Source organism: Phocoena phocoena, chromosome 15 (genome assembly GCF_963924675.1).
Source record: "Phocoena phocoena chromosome 15, mPhoPho1.1, whole genome shotgun sequence".
Classification (NCBI taxonomy): Eukaryota; Metazoa; Chordata; class Mammalia; order Artiodactyla; family Phocoenidae; genus Phocoena; species Phocoena phocoena.
The window spans coordinates 22,457,733-22,476,273 of record NC_089233.1 but is presented as its reverse complement, the minus strand read 5'-3'; the positions used below and the strand labels follow the sequence as shown (position 1 = coordinate 22,476,273).

Below are 18,541 nucleotides of genomic sequence, written 5' to 3'. Positions count from 1 at the left end.
ATGCATAGCATTCTCTATCTGTAGCATCTTCATGGAGTCTTTGTGAGGGTTCATTCAAGGTTTCCAGAAAGGGACTTCACCCATCCCCCAGGCTCTGCTGCTACATCCCCATGGCAGAACTGATGCATCATTTTATAGTGGGACTCCCTGCTTAACCCTTCAGAGCAAGGGCATCACTATTTACAGCTAGAGGTGTGCTCTGCGGTGACAGCATCTCTGCACCCAAACTGAGCATTTCCTCTAGCATCCAGGTCCCCGGGGTAGGGGTTTGTGTAGTTTTAGGCATGTCAAAGCATGTCTGCAGTGTGGTGGGGGACAGGGGAACAATGGGCACCAGTTTTCCCCAGAACAAGGTCTCCAAAAGTGACCCCTTTACAACATGTTCCCATGCATATTGTTGAAACTGTGATGGAAGTACACCAGAGGAAGCAGGGTGAAAGCAAACATTGGTCTGTTCAATTCACATGGCAGTCAGAACAGGGGGTGTTTGGGAAGTCTGTGGGAGGTATCTTTTTACAAGCAATTCCCCCGCCCCTTCCCCCCATTGACACAGCCCCTCTTCCCTGAAGTTATGAACATGTGCTATACTTGTAGCCACAGAAGCACGTCACAAATTTGCTTTCAGGATCCTGCTAATGAATGAGGAAGTCCGGCCAGGCCAGATGGCAGGGCACCCACCCGAGAAAAAAAGGAATTCAAAGGCACTGCGAGTGTCAAACAAGCAAAACTCTTCTTTTTCTCCAAACCTAGTCAGGCCTGGAGACTGTCTATGTGATTTGGAGAGAGAATCAGCAGAGCTGAAGGGTGACTGGAAGCCATCGCCAGAGGGAAGAACACGAGCTTCAAGGCCAGATGTCCAGATGAGCTCTCAGAACAGCCCAGCCAGGAGGACAGGCAGGAGAAGCATGGGCCAGGCCACCAGGAACGCTGAAACGCAAGAGAGGACTGTCAGGTGGGCTTTGGAATTCAGCAGCCAAAATGAGGTGGCATCCCTATCTTCTGTCTTACAAGGATGACAAAGGCAGAGTATCCTTAATATTTATTTTGGGTTATAGCCCCTGGGAGGTGGCACAGGGCCATGTGGTAGAGGCAAAGCTGTCTCACCACCACCAAACAAACTTCATTTTCCTCTGAGCATGCTGGAAGGCACTTTTCCCCACCTCCTTTGCAGGTAGGTGGGACCACATGACTGAATCTGGCCAGTGGAATGTGGGTAGAAGCTGCTTCTAGGCCTGGTCCTTAAAACCTCCTACATAATTCTCCCTGCTCCCTCATCCATCATCTAGGGACCAGATGCAGAGGATCCAGGAGAGGACTTGCGGGGGACAGTAGAGTTGCCAGAAGTTACCAGAAGGTAAGAACCTGAGTTCCTAATGACTGCAAAGGCACTGAACTGCATCCTCCAGTGATTTAATGGGAAATAAACGGTTGTATAAAAGCACAGAAAGATGGGGATTGTTTGTTACAGCAGCTAGCATTACTTACTATGACTAATACTGAAGAGGCAGAAGGACAGGGAGGTTAAAAAGCACTACTTCTGTTGCTTGACTACTTAGCTTAGAATCCTAGCTCTGCAACTAGCTGTGCAGACCCAGGCAAGTTATTGAAGCTCTCCAAACCTGAATTTCCCTGTATGCAAAATAGAAACATTACTAGCAGCTACTACTGCGTGAGATTTTTGTAAGGCAAGTGAGTGAACTCATAGCAAGCATTTAGAACAGTGCCTGGCACATGGTAAACACCATGTAAGTATTGATTTTGAAAATCAGACTCTAAGATCTGGGAGGTTGGAATCACATCTCTTCTAAACATTACTGTATACTCAGGGTTAAAGAAGGGCTTGGATCCTGGATCATAGCTGCCTCATATTGGAGGACCTGGGAGAGGCATGCACCGCCGCTTCCACCCAATACCAGGTTATAACGGCTCTCTGTCCCCTAACTTTCAGAGTAACTTGCTGATGTCCTTAGGAGGGAGGGGGAGAAGAATATCCTAATTTTCAGAAACATATTAGTATATGACAGCCAGCTTATAATTATGAAACATAGGTTGATGTTTAATTAATTCTAAAACATCAAAAATGCTTGTGGGAGATAGCAAGCAATGAAACCATAGGTGCCCTCTTGTGGTACTCTGCTACCAGGTCAGAGTAACTCCCTCCGTTTTCAGAAGGCTCCAGAATCCACTACCCACCAAGAAATTAGTCAATTTGGCAAAGTCTACTGGGAAGCCAGGCTGCTCCCGGCACTGTGCTAACGTGAAGGACTGGAAGAAATGAATGAGATTGAGGTCCCTGCTCTCAAGCTGCTTTTGCTCTGAGCTCTAACCGCCCTCTCCAATGAGCACTGCTTTTCTGAGTGTTGTCTGAATGTTAGCACTGAGCATGGAGAGGACAACTTGAGATTATCTGGAAACTTTTAGACTGTTATCTAGCTGGAGATTTGAGGATGGGTAGAACTCTCTCATGTCTGGGTTCACCAGCATAGGCCATTTTGGGGGATAGTGAAATCTTAATAGCATTGCTTTCCCTTTGGGCCAAAATACATTTCTTAGATTTGTCTTCCTATTGAGCTCCAATTCATCCATCAAAAGCCCTTTCAGATGTTAACACATGCAGAAATTCTCTCCTGACCTTATCCAATACAGTTAATTACTCTTCCGTGTGCCCCTTCTGCACTACCTACTTGCTTGTGATTTATTTGCTTAGATGCCTATCTCATTTTTGCAACTGGCGTTCATTTGGCCTACAGGGCTTATTCTGCTAATATTTGCACACCTGTCTCCTTTTTCTCATTTAGTTCAAATATCACCTCCTCTGAAACATTTTCTGACCATTTATCCATTCTGATATTCATTTTCCTTCCTATCTTGGTAATAGAACCATCACACATTGGTTGGGCACATGGCCACCCAGGATAAAGACTACATTTCCCAACTTCCTTTGCAGCTAAGTGTGGCCATGTGACTAAGCACTGGTCAATGAGATGTAAGTGGAGGTATAAGGTGTCAGCTTCCAGGATTGTTCCTTAAAAGTCATTGACTTCTTCCAAGTTCCCTCAATCCTGGCCTAGATATAAAGATCGGTGCTCTGGCTGCCATCTTGGACCATGAAGGTGATGGCCACACCCTAAAGAGGGTAGAGGGGTGAGATGGAAGGAGGTTGGATTCTCTTTTTTTTTTTTTAGAACCCAATCCCAACTAATATGTGTGGCATGAGTAGTTCCCATCATAAGGTAGCAAAATAATTGCTAAAATGTTCACCAATTAGTGACTCAAGAGAAAGTCCCTGTTGAGGGGGGAATTCTCTGGCCAGTACAATGATTCAGGCCTTTAAGTACAGGGGAACTGGAATTGGTTAATTATTACTGCTTTATAGTAATGCCCTACTGCAGAAGGATGAGTAACTGAGGAGTTTTAATTGTTAGGGCCAAGTGAGGGAGCCAGAGGGTCTCTTTGGTAGTTAGTTAGCTTGTAAGAAGCCCTTATCTACAGCCAATAGGAGAGTGGATACAGCTGAAGAGCAAATTTGGACTCAATATAGTTGCCAAGCTTAAATGATGGTTGAATGGTCTGTCTAGGCAGCTTTGCTACGATGTCAGAGCTCTGGCTGGAAAAACCTGGGGACTGAGGAACATGGGATGAGATCATCTGGATAGAGGCCCCTAAGGATTGTGATTCTGCTGGTATCCCGGAACGAATGCCCTCAGAGCCTACCTCTCTTTACTAGGAGCTAGCCTTCCCTTATCCATATGAAGTGAGTCTGGATTCTTGATGACCTCATGGTGCTGCCCTGTTAGCCCTGGATTGCTTGCCTTGTGGACTTCATTTATGTGTGAGAGAAATAAACTTCTGTGTTATTTAAGGCGGTTATTTAACCCTAACCCATGCTGGTAATTTTCTATCACATCACTCTCCTCTATTTCTAAACTACGTTGTTAACTTTTTGTTATCTATTTCTCAACTGGAACACAATCTCCATGAGGACAGGCATCTGGCCTGTATCGTTCACCATTATAACTTCACTGTCTAGAACAAAGCCTAGCACACAGTAGGTGCTCAACAAACATTTCCTGTCTAATGACTGGCTCTCCTGCTGCACTGTGAGAGCTCATCTCTAGAGCCAGTCTAGGGTCTGATTTATATCACGGTCCACAGTTCTTGGCACAGGGCCTGGCACGTAGAAGAGGCTATAACTAAATATTCACTGAATTAAAAAGCGGGAGAGTTGGGAGGGAGGGCTGTGGGAAAGGCAGGAGAAAATGATGTACCTGCAGTGCTGGTGGTTCCACTCATGACACCAAGAGACTGGGCACCTGGAGACAAGAGCAGAAGGTGAGGGTTGCCATAGTCATGCTCCACTGACTGTGGCACTGTAGCCATAGTTGCTCCAAGACCTCCTGGACCTGGCCGTCACAGTCACGGACAATCCACATTGTGGAAGCATCTATTGTCATGCATATGAAACTTAATCCTCCTGACAGATTTGTGAGGAAACTGTTCTCATCCCCATTTGACAGATGAGAAGACTGAGGCTCAGCAATGTCTGCCAGTAAGTGGAAGAGCTTGGATTTGAACCCCAGTCTGTCTGGTTGCAAAGTGGAAGTTCCTAGCACCTCCTCCCCGCTCCCCTAGCTACCCTGTGACAACACATGAGGCAATAAAAGGACAGGACAATTCCAGGCAGAGCCTTCTTCAGGAGACAGGCTGTTTACTCATCTGGAGAATGGAAGTGGTAATAGTGCTTACGTCCTTAGACTGTTGTGAACATTCCATGTGACAATGCATATAAATGTGTTTGGTGTGGTGCCAGGCACAAAGTATTATTATTACCGTTACTATTATTACTGTTATTAATGTTACTGCATCCTAATTTCTCTAGGACAAAAAAAAATGTTTTCACTCTTTTGGATTTCTTGATTCTGCCATTCCAGTGTGAATAAAAACCATGACTAACTACCACAGGTACTGCTAACCCATGGGATGGAGGGATGAAAATTTGAGGAGCACTTGGAAAGCTTCTCCTATGTCATGCCCCAGAACACTGTAACTGGATTTTGAGAAACACGGTCATTCCTCAGAAAACAAAGTTGGTTTAGGACTTAGACTGAGTTATGGGGACCTGGCAGGAGGGAAAAGGCAAAGGACACACGCTTTGGAATCAGACCGAGCTGGGTTCAGCGCTAACTCCAGCTGCTCATGAGTGGGTGATCTTGGATGAGTCACTTAATCTCTCTGAGCTTCAGTTTCTCACCTGTAAAATGGATGCATCTGGGGAGGATTAAGTGAGTCAGTGCACGCTGAGAGCTTAGCCTGATCTCTAGCGCACAGCACATGTGGCAAAAGCAAGCGATTATCATTACCCAAAGCATCTCCTGGAAAGATGCATTCACCAGTGGGGGGCACTGAGGAAGCAGAAAACGCCCTGGGTTGTTAGGTTGGTGACCCCAGGCATCTGCAGTTAACTGTCAGCACTTGGCCAGCTGGTGTTATCACTAGGACGTGGCCACTTCTTACCTCTGCGAGTGATGGGTCCCAGATCTAAAACACGGGCCGGGTCAATAGCCACTCCTTCACTGCGGAATTGATTTCTCGAGCAAGACTGTGGGGATGGAGAATTCTCATTATGTCAAAATGTAAAGGCACGTTCCTCTCCAGGCTACTCCTGCAATGGGCAGCTCCGGCCCAAGAATGGAGCCTCACCCACTCTATGATCCTAATTCTGATGTCTGGTTTTCTCAATCTAGAGAATTCTCACTGTCATGTCAAATGAACCTGGGTTTGAATCTCGTCTCCTCTCTTTTAGCTGTTTAATTTGGGACAAATGACTATACCTGTCTACTATTATTAAATAGTATCTTCCTGGTTGTGAAGGTTAAAAGGAAGTATGTCTGCAGCACACAGGCACATAGTCCGCACTCAAGAAATGCCAACTCTTAGCAGGCAGTGCTAAATCTGGGTTAAGAGCATGGGCACTGTAGTTACTCCTCAGCCAGGGCATACCGCAGCTCTGATACTTTCTAGCTGTGTGGCCCTTGGGCAAGGGACCTCTCTGAGCTCAGTTTCCTCATATGTACCATGGGGTTGCTAAAAGAATCTACTTAAAGGGTTGCTGTGAGAATTAAATTAGATAAGGCATATAAAAGTTTTAGTACAGCGCTTGACACAGAGTAAGCACTAAAAAAAGTCAACTATTATTAAAATCATTTAAAATGTCCTGGGCCAAGGAAACCTAGAGGACAGGCTCTTTCATCTGATATACTTCCTGGGGACACAAGGATTGCTTACCTGTGGGCTTTTGGAGGCTTAAAGTACATCCATTCATCCTTCTTTTGTCCCTCTCTTCCTCTTTTTCTCCTTCCCTCCCTTCCATCCATCCACCCATCCATCCATCTTTCCATCTCTTCATCCATCTAACTTCCTTTGCCTTTCTCCCTTCCTCTCTCCTTTCCTCCCTCCCTTCTTTCAATCCATCCATAATTCCAATAAATATATATGGAGGTACCAGGCCCCATATCAGGCACTGAATAGTTGTTCAGTCCAAAGAGATACTCACCGGCTGGCACTGCTCTTTAAGGGAATTGCAGAGAGAAATCTCACAATGCAGGAAAACTAGGTCATAATTTCCAGCAAACATGAACATCTGAACTGAGAACCGGCTTTCCGATGACACCCCATTCTCTTCCATGTAGACAGTGGAATCACGTTTATTTGGGCAGCTGGGAGGGTGACAGGCACAGGGATTTAACTTCTAGAGCAACTCAGGGGGCCTGAGGCCCTTGGCTGCATCTTTAATTTGTACCCAGTATAAAAATAGCATCGGAGAGAATTAAAGAGCCTCCCCACCTCCCGCCAAGTGTTTTCTCCAACCTATAACATAGACTTTTATTCCTCCAGGTTTCCTCCACAATGTTACCCATAAGCCCACACGGTTTAAGTTTGGTGGGGGGGGGGCACAGTCCCTGGAACGAGACAGACTGATTTCAAATTCCAACCCAACCCACTTTCTAGTTAAGCGATCGTGAGCCGATTACTTTACTGAACCTCACTTTTCTTATCTGTAAAGTAGGGACAGGAATATGCACTTCCTAGGGTTGATGTGAGCATTTGATGAGATAATCCTTATATTCTGCCTAGTACGTTGCTTGGCATACAGCTAAACTCTATGGGAAATGGTAACTAGTATTATTACCACGGTTTGAATCATGATCTATAGATATGCATTTCCCTTTGTTTTTGCTAGTTAACAATATTCAATAATATTTTGTCCCATAACAGTTACACTATTTTCATGTTGTTCAGTTAGTGTTAACATCTGTATAAAAGTCCCCTGTTTCTGAATTATGAACCTATTGCCAACGTTATAAAAGATACTGAAATGAAAAATAATTGGCATTTCTTTACCCTGCCCACCTATTTTGTATTAATCCTTTAAGGCTACAATCTCAGGAGTGATATTTCTGGGTCACAGGGTATGGTCATCACATGTAATACCAAATTATTTTCCAAGAGAGGCAAGCCAAGTTACTCAACTGCCGGGCAGGGATGAGGTGATCATTCTTCTCCAGCCCAAACCTCATTTAGGCCAAAAGATAACCCCAGATTGTCCGATACCTGTTTCTGATGATGAAATATCTCACAGGGTCATTCATGTCTCCAGTGGGCGTGGCATAGCAGTTCCTCAACACCAGGTTAAATCGGGACGTGTCCCCTCCCTCCAAGATGGCGCCCACATAGAGCATGGATTCAACAGACAGCACGACTGCAGCCCCTTCATAAGGAGATGTGTAGTTCTGGTCTTGGAAGAGGGCCATCCTGACAGTGAACTCTCCCTCCCCGTCCACACTGATGTTCAAGGAACTGAGAACAGAGAAACCACAAGAATGGAAACTTCAGGTTTTGACCAGTGAGAACAAAATCAATCAAGTCCCACACTTGTGTCGGGTTATGAAGGCAGAGGCCTATCTTTGATTCCTAAATGAACTATTCAATCACTTATTTAAATCAAGCATTTACTACCTTCTAGGCACTAAACTTGACAAACACATGAGTCTGGCTCCAGGATTCCTACAAATTCTCCCTGCATCAGAGAGCAGACATACCTCCTTCACTCAAAGAACACCTCCGTCTTCTAACCTGTAGAATAGGGCTTGGAACCAGTTCTGTGGGCTCACAGTTTTTAGCAGCAGACCTCTTCCCTGCACCCCATAATCTTCAATGAAACACCAATTTTAACAAGATAAATAAAATGGCTTTAATGTTTATTTTTTATGAACCTTGGGCCCCAACACATTACAGACTGAAATCTAGAAATTGAACCAGAAGATTTCTAATCCTAACCCTGCCATTCTGTGAGCCCAGGAGGCAATAAGGGAATGGGAAGGGCACCTTGGGTTTCTGATACCCCCAGAAGGACCCCCAGCAAGTCTAGGAATGCTGAGGAATTCCTTCAACAGGGCCCATTCCAGGCACAGCCATACAGCAGTGAACAAAAGACAAAAGCCCCTACCCAAATTGAATTCCATCCAAATTGCTATTTGGTTCTATTTCTGGTGATTTACAGGTGCTGTTTATCCAATCAAAGCTGATCTGGCTTAAATCCCACATTTGCAGGGAAGCCTTCCTGCCCCCAACTGTGCTCCCCAACCAAGATTAGGTCAGGGACCCTTGCTCCCTGATCCCACAGCACTCCAAGCCTACCCCACACTGCATGCATCTCACTTGTAAATAATTTTTGATATAGTTAGTTGTTAATGCCTTTCTTCCTCAAGATAAATGAAATTGTTGTGCATTTTTGTTCCTTAGCGTATTTTTTTCTTGCGGTACGCGGGCCTCTCACTGTGGTGGCCGCTCCCGTCGCGGAACACAGGCTCCGGACGCGCAGGCTCAGCGGCCATGGCTCACGGGCCCAGCCGCTCTGCGGCATGTGGGATCCTCCCGGACCGGGACACGAACCCGTGTCCCCTGCATCGGCAGGCGGACTCTCAACCACTGCGCCACCAGGGAAGCCCGTCCTTAGCGTATTTAATTAACACTGTTTCATGTTGTTGTATTGTTTCATAGTAATAATCTTTAATATCCACAAAATATTCTATGCCTGCCTTGTCCATGCCGAACAATCCTCATACATAATCAGCAAATATTTGTGGAGTGAACGAGCGAATGAACGGAAGCTGCTGCAGGAGGTGGGCGGATCCTGTGGACGTCCTAAGATGTCGTGAAGTCAGTCAGGGTTACGGGTCAAAGGGTAAGTAAGGGTCAGTGCCATACCTTACGATGGGCTTCAGGGCAGTTTGGAGGCTGACTTTCATGTCCAGCGGGTAGGCACACTGGAAGTTGATGCTGAGGATGGTGTCTCTGATGATGAAATCGTTGACCAAGGAGAGGGTGTTTTTGTAGATGGCATGGGTTTGGTTTCTCTTTGGCATAAAAACAAGACCACATGTATGTTCACGTGGATGAGGGTACAAGTGTATCTGGGATTCAGGTCTGTGCGACTCCAGAGTTGATGCTGTCAGTCAAGCTGACACCCTGCCCTCTGACCTCAAGGAGGCAATGGGCCTCCTCCCGCAGTGGCACTGACACTTTACGGGAAGGGGACTGAGGACCCCAGATCAAAAACTAGAACAATAAGTTGCTGACCCTTGGGAACAGTCAGGAACCACCACGCCTGGTCCTCTGGGAACCTTTCCCACCTCGTCCCTAAGTGAAATAATCATAATCATAACTTACATTTACTGAGCTTAAGCATCAAACCTATTGTCAGCTCTCTCCTGGACGAACATGTGTGAGCTCACGTACCTCTAGAGGCCCATGGAGGCTAAGCGACTTGTCCAAGGGCTCACAGTTACTGAGACAGGCCCCGCCAGCCCAGCTCCCGCACTGCGGCAGCAGTGGGATAAACACCACTCACCTCCAGGATGTTTCCGCAGGCCCCGGCCCGGGCGGGGCTGGTCACCGATATCCAGTTGTCCTCCTCTGTTTGCATCATACTGCTGCAGTTCCAGTTCTGGTCCTGAAGGTAGGCATGGACCTCGTGCCCGAAACCCAGGCCTTCCAGCAGACACTTGTCCAGGGACACTTTGATCTCCTTGGCCTGACAGTCCAGCTGGGGCTGCAAACTGTGCACATCTGGAAAGTTGGGAGAGGGAGGTAGGTAGAGTGGACAGAAGCCTGGAAGTAGCGGGCAGAGCTCACACTTTCTGCCCTTTGGCAAAGCCACCTTGCCCACCGGGAGGCTGGGGAGACTGGAGGGGGCCTGGGACCCACGTGGGATTCACACCCAGGCTTGTGGTAGGCGAAGTTGGCAAAGATGCCCCTGGTCCAAGATTTCCAAGCGTTTTTTGTGCAGGCTTGGTGAAGGTTCTCGTGTCTGGTTCCTGTTGAGCCCCAGAGCAGGTCGCCCCAAAATATGCTTAATGGTACATTGATTATTTTGAATTAAAGTTACTTAAGGTACAGCTGATGTAAGAGGGACACTCTGACCCTCCTCTCTGTCTCCCCGAAGGCAGGAAATAAGTCTCCCCTGTGAAAGGTGCCCTCCCTGCATCTGGAGGTAGGACACCCTTGTCGCCAGAGATGAGGAACTCGGGCTGCTTCTTGCCCTTCTGCTTAGAACACTCTCTCCTCTGCAGCGACTGGGAGTGTGCTCACAGGAAAGCAGGCCTGTGCCCAAAGCAAGAGTCGGAGGCCCTTGTTAGAGTCTCGGAGGGAAGGAGATCATCTCAGCGGGAAGCTCATCCAATCCCCACCCAGGGCTTAGGGCCCATCTGTGGCATGTCTACCCATGGGTCACCTGACTGTGTTTGCTTACCTACTGGGATGAGAAAAACATCACCTCCAGAGCCTGCCCATTTGGACTGCTCTGATTGAAGTCTCATAAAATCCCTGCATTGTGGGTATTTTTTATTATTATCTCATCCCCATTTTACAGATGAGGACATTAAGGCTCAGAGGGTGTAGGTGGCTTGTCCCAGGCCCCAGGCCCCACCTGTGGTCAATCCAGGACTGGCACAGGAGTCCGCCCCTGTTCCTCATGTATAGACGCTGCAGATATTTGAACACAACTTCCACACCTGCAGAGTTCTCATCCTTTGTCCCTCATGGGTCAAGCCCACTCATTCCTGAGGCCACGGTCCAGTGGCTGACCTGGAAACGTGCTCCATCCCTGCCCCCAATCCTTGCAAACTCACTGGCTTCGGGCACTCTCATCCCCTGACCTCAGTTCCATCCCTACTGACTCTGGTCCACACCTTGTCCAGACCCTCTGAAGTTCCCTCCCTCCTGCCCTGCCCACTAGGCCAGTCCAATCCCAGGGCTCACCGGAGACATTGAGGTCCTGTCTGCAGAAGCAGTCCCAGGTGCCGCTGACGAAGCGACACTCCTCCTTGGAGCGGCAGGTCCTCTCACAGTTGTCCTGCGTGGTGGCGGGGTCTGGGGTAGGGTGCAGAGGAAGAGGATAAGATGCAGAGCAGGGTGGACCTGAGGCCACCAAGGCCAACCTTGTCATTCTACAGGGCACGGAAGACTTGTGCCACGCTTGGTGGAAGGGTCAAGCCTCAAACTCGAATTTCCTGACTCCTAATCCAGTGAGGTGAGAACCTCGGAGGTGCCATCCTAGTGCTTTTACTACAAGGCAGACGCTGTTCCCAGTACTTTCCGTGCAGTAGCTCGTTCATTTCACGTGGTGACCACATGGGGGTGGGGGTAGCACAGCAGTTAAGCATTTGGATCGTGCAGCTGGGGCGCTAGGTTCAAATCTGGCTCTGCCACAATTCCAGCTCTGTGATGTTGGGAGAACTGCTGAACCTCTCTGTGCCCCAGACCCCTCATCTGAACTAACTATATAGTGCATGTCTCATGAAGTTGAGGAGAGGACTAAAGGAATGAATGGTTTAAAGTGTTTAGAACAGGAGCAGAGACACTGTAATGCATGCTGTGTTGCTGTTGTTTTTGCCATTGTCCGTTTTTTTCAGATCAGAAAACCCAAGCTCAGAGAGTTGAATTAAACTGCCCAAGTGAAATCTAAATCTCAATGAGTCTGAGTTCTTACTATTATGCCACACACGTGGATAGACGTACCGGGAGATTTCACCTTCAAATCCGAATTTCTGGCTTTACTGGAAACGCTGGAAGGTCTGGCAGCCCTTGGGCAACATTCCCACTGGGCAATAACTGACAGGCACTGAGTCGAGGCTGTTCTGCTGAGTCCCCTCCTGACCCGCTCCACTCGCTCTACTGACCCTGGGCACTTCACCGGGTAGCCCTGCTCCCCTCACCTGTGCAATATCTCAGATCACACTGCGGGACGCCCTCCAACCGGTACACGTGGTACTGGCCCGGGCAGGCCTTCACCAGCACCTCCATCTTCCAGAGGCAGCAGTTGCCACTCCAGTGGGCACAGGCGGTACGGTTGACGATGCCCTCCCCGACGGTGGGGTGGGTGCCATTCAGCCACACGGGAGCAGCCGTCTGGCAGTGGTGCACGGGGACGCAGTCCTCCGGCATCCTCACTCCTCCATCTCCCACAAATCGGTACCAGCCGTGCTTGTCACTGTCACATTTCTCGACTTCTCCCGTGTTCTCTGTGCTTCGGGAGGGTTCATCCAGTACGGTGTAATTCTGGCAGGGGTCAAAACAGAGCTGCGCCTCTGGGGTGCCAGGGGCTCCACACTCCAAGCCCTGCTCATAGGAACTGGCACTGGTGGGGTTTCTGTAACCTGGAGAGTAACAGTATGCTTAGGTTTACAGAGAAACCCCAGAGCCTACAGCGTTTTTATCCCCGACACACTTTGTTTTGGAAATGCTAGGGGCCCCAATGAGGACAAGCAGAACATGATCCACTCATTGACCACCAGCCCTCATCACCTTGGGGTCAGAATGATCCTGAGGCCTTTGTGTGGTACATTACAGGCATTAAGAACATCGGGGTCATTAAAATGAATAAAGTAGAAATGAAACTTGTCAGAGTCCATTGCATTCCCAGAAGTAACCATAAATTTGTTGTACAGTCTTTAGACCCTTTCTATGCATATGTTTAAAATACAGTTCTATTTAAATAAAAATGGGTTTAATGTTGTAGAGCTTATTTTTTTCCACTTGCATCTCTTTCTTTCTTTCTTTCTTTCTTTCTTTCAACATATTTATTGGAGTATAATTGCTTTACAATGGTGTGTTAGTTTCTGCTGTATAACAAAGTGAATCAGCTATATGTATACATATATCCCCATATTCCCTCCCTCTTGCGTCTCCCTCCCACCCTCCCTATCCCACCCCTCTAGGTGGTCACAAAGCACTGAGCTGATCTCCCTGTGCTATGCGGCTGCTTCCCACTAGCTATCTATTTTACATTTGGTAGTGTATATATGTCCATTTCCACTTGCATTTTTTACTTAATATATCATAGACATTTGTCCATTATCAGTAGATGAAGATCTAACACAAGGTTTCTTAACCTCAGCACTGTTGATGTTTGGGCTGGATAATTCTGTGCTAGGGGCTGTCCTGGGCACTGTAGGATGTTTAGCAGCATCCCTGAGCTTTTCTTACTAGATGCCACGAGTACTCCTCCCCGAAGCTGTCTCCAGACATTGCCAATTGTCCCCTGAGAAGCAAAATTACCCCCAACTGGTCTAACAGGACTATTTCTGATTGCTGATCTCATGGCTTTTAACAGATTCAGGGACTGTGATGCGTGAAGAGGCAGACAAGTAAAGCAGGGATGGGGTGGGGGGCGGAGGAAGCCAACAGGCTGCTCAGTCTGGGTTTAAACCCAGCTCTGTGCCTGCTGACTGGGTGACCTTGGCAGATGGTTTAACTCCCCTGAGACTCTTCTGCAAAACAACACCTGTGAGCTAATGGTGCCCGTACTTCATCCATTCCCATGCCTCAGGTTATGACGTTTGCCACACGTGTGTCCACCTGTCCTATTATTTATTTCATGTGTTTCTTTCAATGACTCTCTTTATAAATTCGTTTCATCCTAAGGCGTAATAGCTGTGATACCATAGGTATGATGTACTAGTTATTTTGTTTAATACCCATGAAGAAAAGTATATATAGCTATCAAAAAAATTTTTTTTTTGGCTGTGCCCCTCGACATGCAGCATCTTAGTTCCCTGACCAGGGATCCAACCCGTGCCCCCTGCAGTGGAAGCTCAGAATTTTAATTACTGGATCACGAGGGAAGTCCCCCAAAAATTCTTTAAGAATTTCTGCACCCTCACAGTCATTTCAGGATAGGCATGCCCCATTTGGGAAAATAAAGCTTTAAAGGATTGTCGGCTGGTTAAATGAGATAGTAGGTGCAAAATGTCACGCACAGCCCCTGGGGCCTAGTAGTTTAAGCTAGTTCTCTCCTCTAGTTCTGATATGTTGAATAGTGTGAGTGCCTTAACGATGAATTAAGTATATCCTACCAGGGTCACATCACATCCCTTTTTTTTTTTTTCCCTGATGCACAAGCTACTTAATGGGTGACTGTGTGCCCAGCACCGATGCTCTGATTGCTAAGGCTCTGTCCATCCCCACAAAGCTGGGATCACATTAGAGGGAATTTTTAGAAAAGACATTTTCAAGCCTTGCTTATGCACATGCTTGTTTTAAGGAAAGAAGTCACTGCACTTGTTATTCTTGGATTATTTCCTGCACCCACTGTATTTTTCCAAGGGAGGCCATGAGCTGAGTCCCTCTAGCCCCCTCCACAGGTGACACGGGCAGAAATTTTCACCCTTGTGTTGAGCCTGAGAACCCTTCCTACAAGCATCTAAGATGCCCAATCCATGGGTCTTTGGAAGGACCACAGAGAGATCACTAAGCCTAGTCCTTTCATTTTACAGATGAGCAAACTGACTCGGAAGAAGGAGAGGCGCTTGCCAAAACAAGGCACAGAGTGCCTGGGTGATTCATGTCCTCATGAACCCCGGGCTCTCTGATCACCCCCATATCCAGGCACGGGAAGTTATGTTAACTGGCTTCCACTGTCCTCGAAGGGGAGTTTCTGATTTGGCTCTCTGAGAGACTGTGACTGATTCCAGCTTCTCTCATCTTGTTTCCCTCGACTTTCTTCGGCTTCTGAACCTTTGCTTTAGTCATGCCCCTGTCTCCTCACTGACCCCGAAGCACCTTCTCTGCACTTCCCTGCTCACTCTCCAGGTATTGCAGGGCATCTGAGATGCCAGGTGAGCAGAGCACTCACCTTGCTGTTCTGTAGATGCCGGGGTCAGAATGCAGGAGGCCAGGGCCAGCCACAGGACAGGAGCCATCCTTTCCATGAGCTGAGACATGCGGTCACTCAGTGGCCCGCAGATTATCAATGCAGCTGGGGGCGTTGCGGGAGGGAGAGACCCAGATACGATCAAGGAGACAGAGGTTGTTCCCTTGGGTGCATGCAAGGGTAAGAAGGGAACTCACATCAGTTAGCACGTGTACTAAGCCCCTTGCATACCTTAGCTCATTTAAGGCACCGAACCACCCTCCAGGGAAAGTATTATTATTCCTCCCATTTTACAGATGAAGAAGCTGAGACTCAGAGTAAGTTAATCCCAGAAATACTTATTGAGCCCCTTCTATGTGTAAGCACTGTGCTGGAAGTGAAATAGCTTGCTTAGGCCCATATTCTTCGAAATGGACCGATGGCTTCCTTCATGAAGGGCTGTATTGCTTTAAAGCAGGTGTGACTTGAAGAAAGGAGGTAGTATAACAGGAACAGGAGACTTGCCAAGTGGGTGAGATTGACAGCAAGAGAACAAAAGGCAAGCTTAGAGCCAGCCAGGACTGCAGAATGTCCTAGAAGGTCTCAGGGTAGTTCCTACTCAGGTCAAGGTAGTGGCTCTTGGAGACTGGATGGAGGGGGGCGGGTGACAGTGCTATGAATACCTACCGACAAAAGTAACGGCTTCCCTTTCTCAGTTCTGTGCATCAGGCACTGTGCTAAGAGAGCCTGAAGCGTCCTCTACGTGTGTAGATGTCTGTGAGGGTAAGACCATGTCAGACTGAGCCCAGTCTCGCTCCTTGCACAGTGCCTGACGCACAAGAGTTGCTCGATAGGGGTTTGAGGGATGAATGAATAATAAACGGGGAGGGAGTGGATAGAAACAAAGAGCTGTGAAGAGCCTGTCAACACTCAAATAAATAACACTTCCTCTTCTGGGAAACTCTCCTCAAATGGAAAAATCTTTGGATAACTTCATACAGCCTCTGGAAGTCTTCAGTAGAAGACAGAGGTCTGTTTCTGGAAGGGATAGCGTGAATCTGTTATGAGAGAGTGCCCGGGACTGGTAATTCTTAGAGATAAAATCCCAAGTAGAGGGACTTCCCAGGTGGCACAGTGGATGAGACTCCACGCCCCCAATGCAGAGGGCCTGGGTTCGATCCCTGGTCAGGGAACTAGATCCCACATGCATGCTGCAACTAAGAGTTCGCATGCCACAACAAAGGAGCCCATGAGACGCAACTAAGGAGCCCACCTGCTGCAACTAAGACCCAGTGCAACCAAATAAATAAATATTAAAAAAAAAAAAAATCCCAAGTAGAGGCCTGTCTTCTCGGTGGGGTGTCCAGGGACAAGGGTGAGGGGCATCTTTAGCCCTGGAGCAGCCAGCAGGTGCCTGGAGTCATGGCTGAACTGGACATAGAGTGATATCTGGAGCCCTCGACAAGGGCCAGGGTGCAAACTCCTTGCTGGGTTCTGAAAGCCTCCAGAAACAAACAGCCCTAGCAATTCCAGTGAGTCAAGGGTTGGGGGAGGCCCCCAGGATCAGGAGAAAGACTGCTGGGGCTTGAAGCAGGACTTACCTGGAAGTGAGAACACAGAGCATTCCTCCTCCTTCTCTGGCCATGGGAACGCAAGCCTGCAGTGGACCTTCCTTTTATTGCAGTTTCCCACCCATGTGGCTCTCCACGATTGGTGCAGAGGTGTGACTGGAGTTAGCCTACCAGGCATACACTGGGCTGGTTGGGTGCAGGTAAGATAAACAATTTACCACAAAGGATGGTGAAGGAAGGCCTCTTTGTTCTCCCCCCACCCCCCAGCAGTCCCTCCTTCATGCAAATGCTTCTCTATAAACAGGAGCAGCACGTACTGAAGGCTGAACACACTGGGCACCACGGAGTGCTTTGCCCCCATTACTTCTCACATTTAATCCTCACAATAAACCAACGAAGCTGGTACCATATTTATCACCAGAAACCAAACGCTAATCAAAAGGAAGGATTTGGATATTAAAGGATTAATATCCAAAGGGAAGTGGAGAGAAATCAAACACACACTTATTTGCGCAACAGATTTTCAATTGTACCTTGTGTTCCTAGCTAATCACCTTAAAACACTTCTGCTTTTGTCTGGATGCCACTCAGCTTGAAGTCAGCTAGAGCAAGGGAGTAAGTAAGGAAGGGGGGGATGGGTATTTCTGATTTTGGGCCCATAGAATCTACCCAACTTCAGATGCTCAATGCTGAGGAGTCTGGGAAGGGCCAATCTGGAGATGTGTGAATCGCGGGCTAGCAAAGGATAGCCCATGCCCTTGGACAAAATAAGCATCAGAAGAACCTTTTGGTATGTGGGTTACCCTAGAGATTGGAAGGTATAAAACTGAGAGGAAGCTGAAGACCTTGGACTTTTAACTTCCAGGCTTGGACCTGGCTTTTGTGGCAAGGTAGGTATTACAGAATTAACAAAAGAGTCACAGCTTTAGCAGAATAAATAGCCGTTGCCTTTTCTGTGTTACTCTGGGACTCTTTAAGGAGGCAAGGCTACAGGGTCGGGGAGCATGGGGGTCTTGGCGTTGGTAACAACTTTCAGGAAAACCTCAACATGGACAAGGAAGAGATGGTACAAGCCACCTTCTCTACTCCTAGTGCATTTGGAGAAGAATCCCCTAAATGTGAAACTTATAACAACTACAAATGCTGGATTCAGAAATTCATCTGAGCCCACAAAATAGCCCACTGATCCATTCATTTTGGCCAGGTACCCACCCTAGTCTCCCCTATGGCCACTCTCAACCTTCTCCATCCTTTTAAACAGTCTTTGCAGCCATCACTACTCACCTACTCTCCCCACTTCCTCCATTCTCAGCAGGTGTCTTGCATTCTACCTCAAGAAAATTTAAGTCAGCACACTTGACCTCACTCAACTTTGTGTTTCCTTCCCCTAGAAACATATAAATATCTACCTCATTTTCTATTCCCTCCCCAACTTCTGATAAGGTGATCTTTCTTCTTTTCAAAGTCAGTTCCTCCATCCCTCTCTGACTTCTCCATTTCAATCTGAGGCATATGGCTAAGGTTGCCCTGCTAAGATCACCTCTTAAGCAAGTCCACTGGGCATTTTTTCTGGCCTCTTGTCCATGGATTTTTCGCTGCTTTCTTCAGGCGCTCTGTATTTCCTTGACTCCCCTGTGCCAATTGTTTCCTTGATTCTCCTCTACCTCTCTGGATACTCGTGCTCTATCATTATCGTTATCATTGTCATCATAATTATTCTCTTCCTCCAGCTGTCCTTGAAAATGCTGGTAGGTCCCATTTTTCTTGTCACTCCACGGAC

At 47.5% G+C, this 18,541-nt stretch overlaps 1 protein-coding gene across 4 annotated transcripts; it reads right to left on the bottom strand.

Annotated features, from left to right (window-relative positions):
- Positions 1-449: 449 nt before the first annotated feature.
- Positions 450-15,399, bottom strand: GP2 (glycoprotein 2). 4 transcript variants are annotated; one of them, XM_065893654.1, is made up of 11 exons: positions 15,194-15,281; positions 12,276-12,716; positions 12,173-12,181; positions 11,320-11,430; positions 9,911-10,128; positions 9,268-9,416; positions 7,612-7,857; positions 6,554-6,716; positions 5,515-5,599; positions 4,269-4,313; positions 869-927 (listed from the first exon to the last, which is right to left on the bottom strand). In XM_065893654.1, the coding sequence occupies exons 1-11, from the start codon at positions 15,279-15,281 to the stop codon at positions 869-871; spliced, it is 1,614 nt and encodes a 537-aa protein (XP_065749726.1). The 4 variants fall into 4 exon arrangements, with proteins under 4 accessions (XP_065749727.1, XP_065749726.1, XP_065749728.1 ...); XM_065893655.1 differs by lacking the exon at positions 12,173-12,181 and having other exon boundaries at positions 450-927; positions 15,194-15,399; XM_065893656.1 differs by lacking the exons at positions 12,173-12,181; positions 12,276-12,716 and adding an exon at positions 14,322-14,330.
- Positions 15,400-18,541: the final 3,142 nt, after the last annotated feature.

Excerpts from the sequence above, each read along its gene's own strand:
- GP2 (XM_065893654.1), bottom strand. The coding sequence starts at position 15,281 with ATGTCTCAGCTCATGGAAAGGATGGCTCCTGTCCTGTGGCTGGCCCTG. Across the intron at positions 12,717-15,193 it reads GGCATCTACAGAACAGCAAG|GTTACAGAAACCCCACCAGT; the intron begins GTGAGTGCTCTG and ends GTTACTCTCCAG. Across the intron at positions 10,129-11,319 it reads ACAGGACCTCAATGTCTCCG|ATGTGCACAGTTTGCAGCCC; the intron begins GTGAGCCCTGGG and ends CCAACTTTCCAG.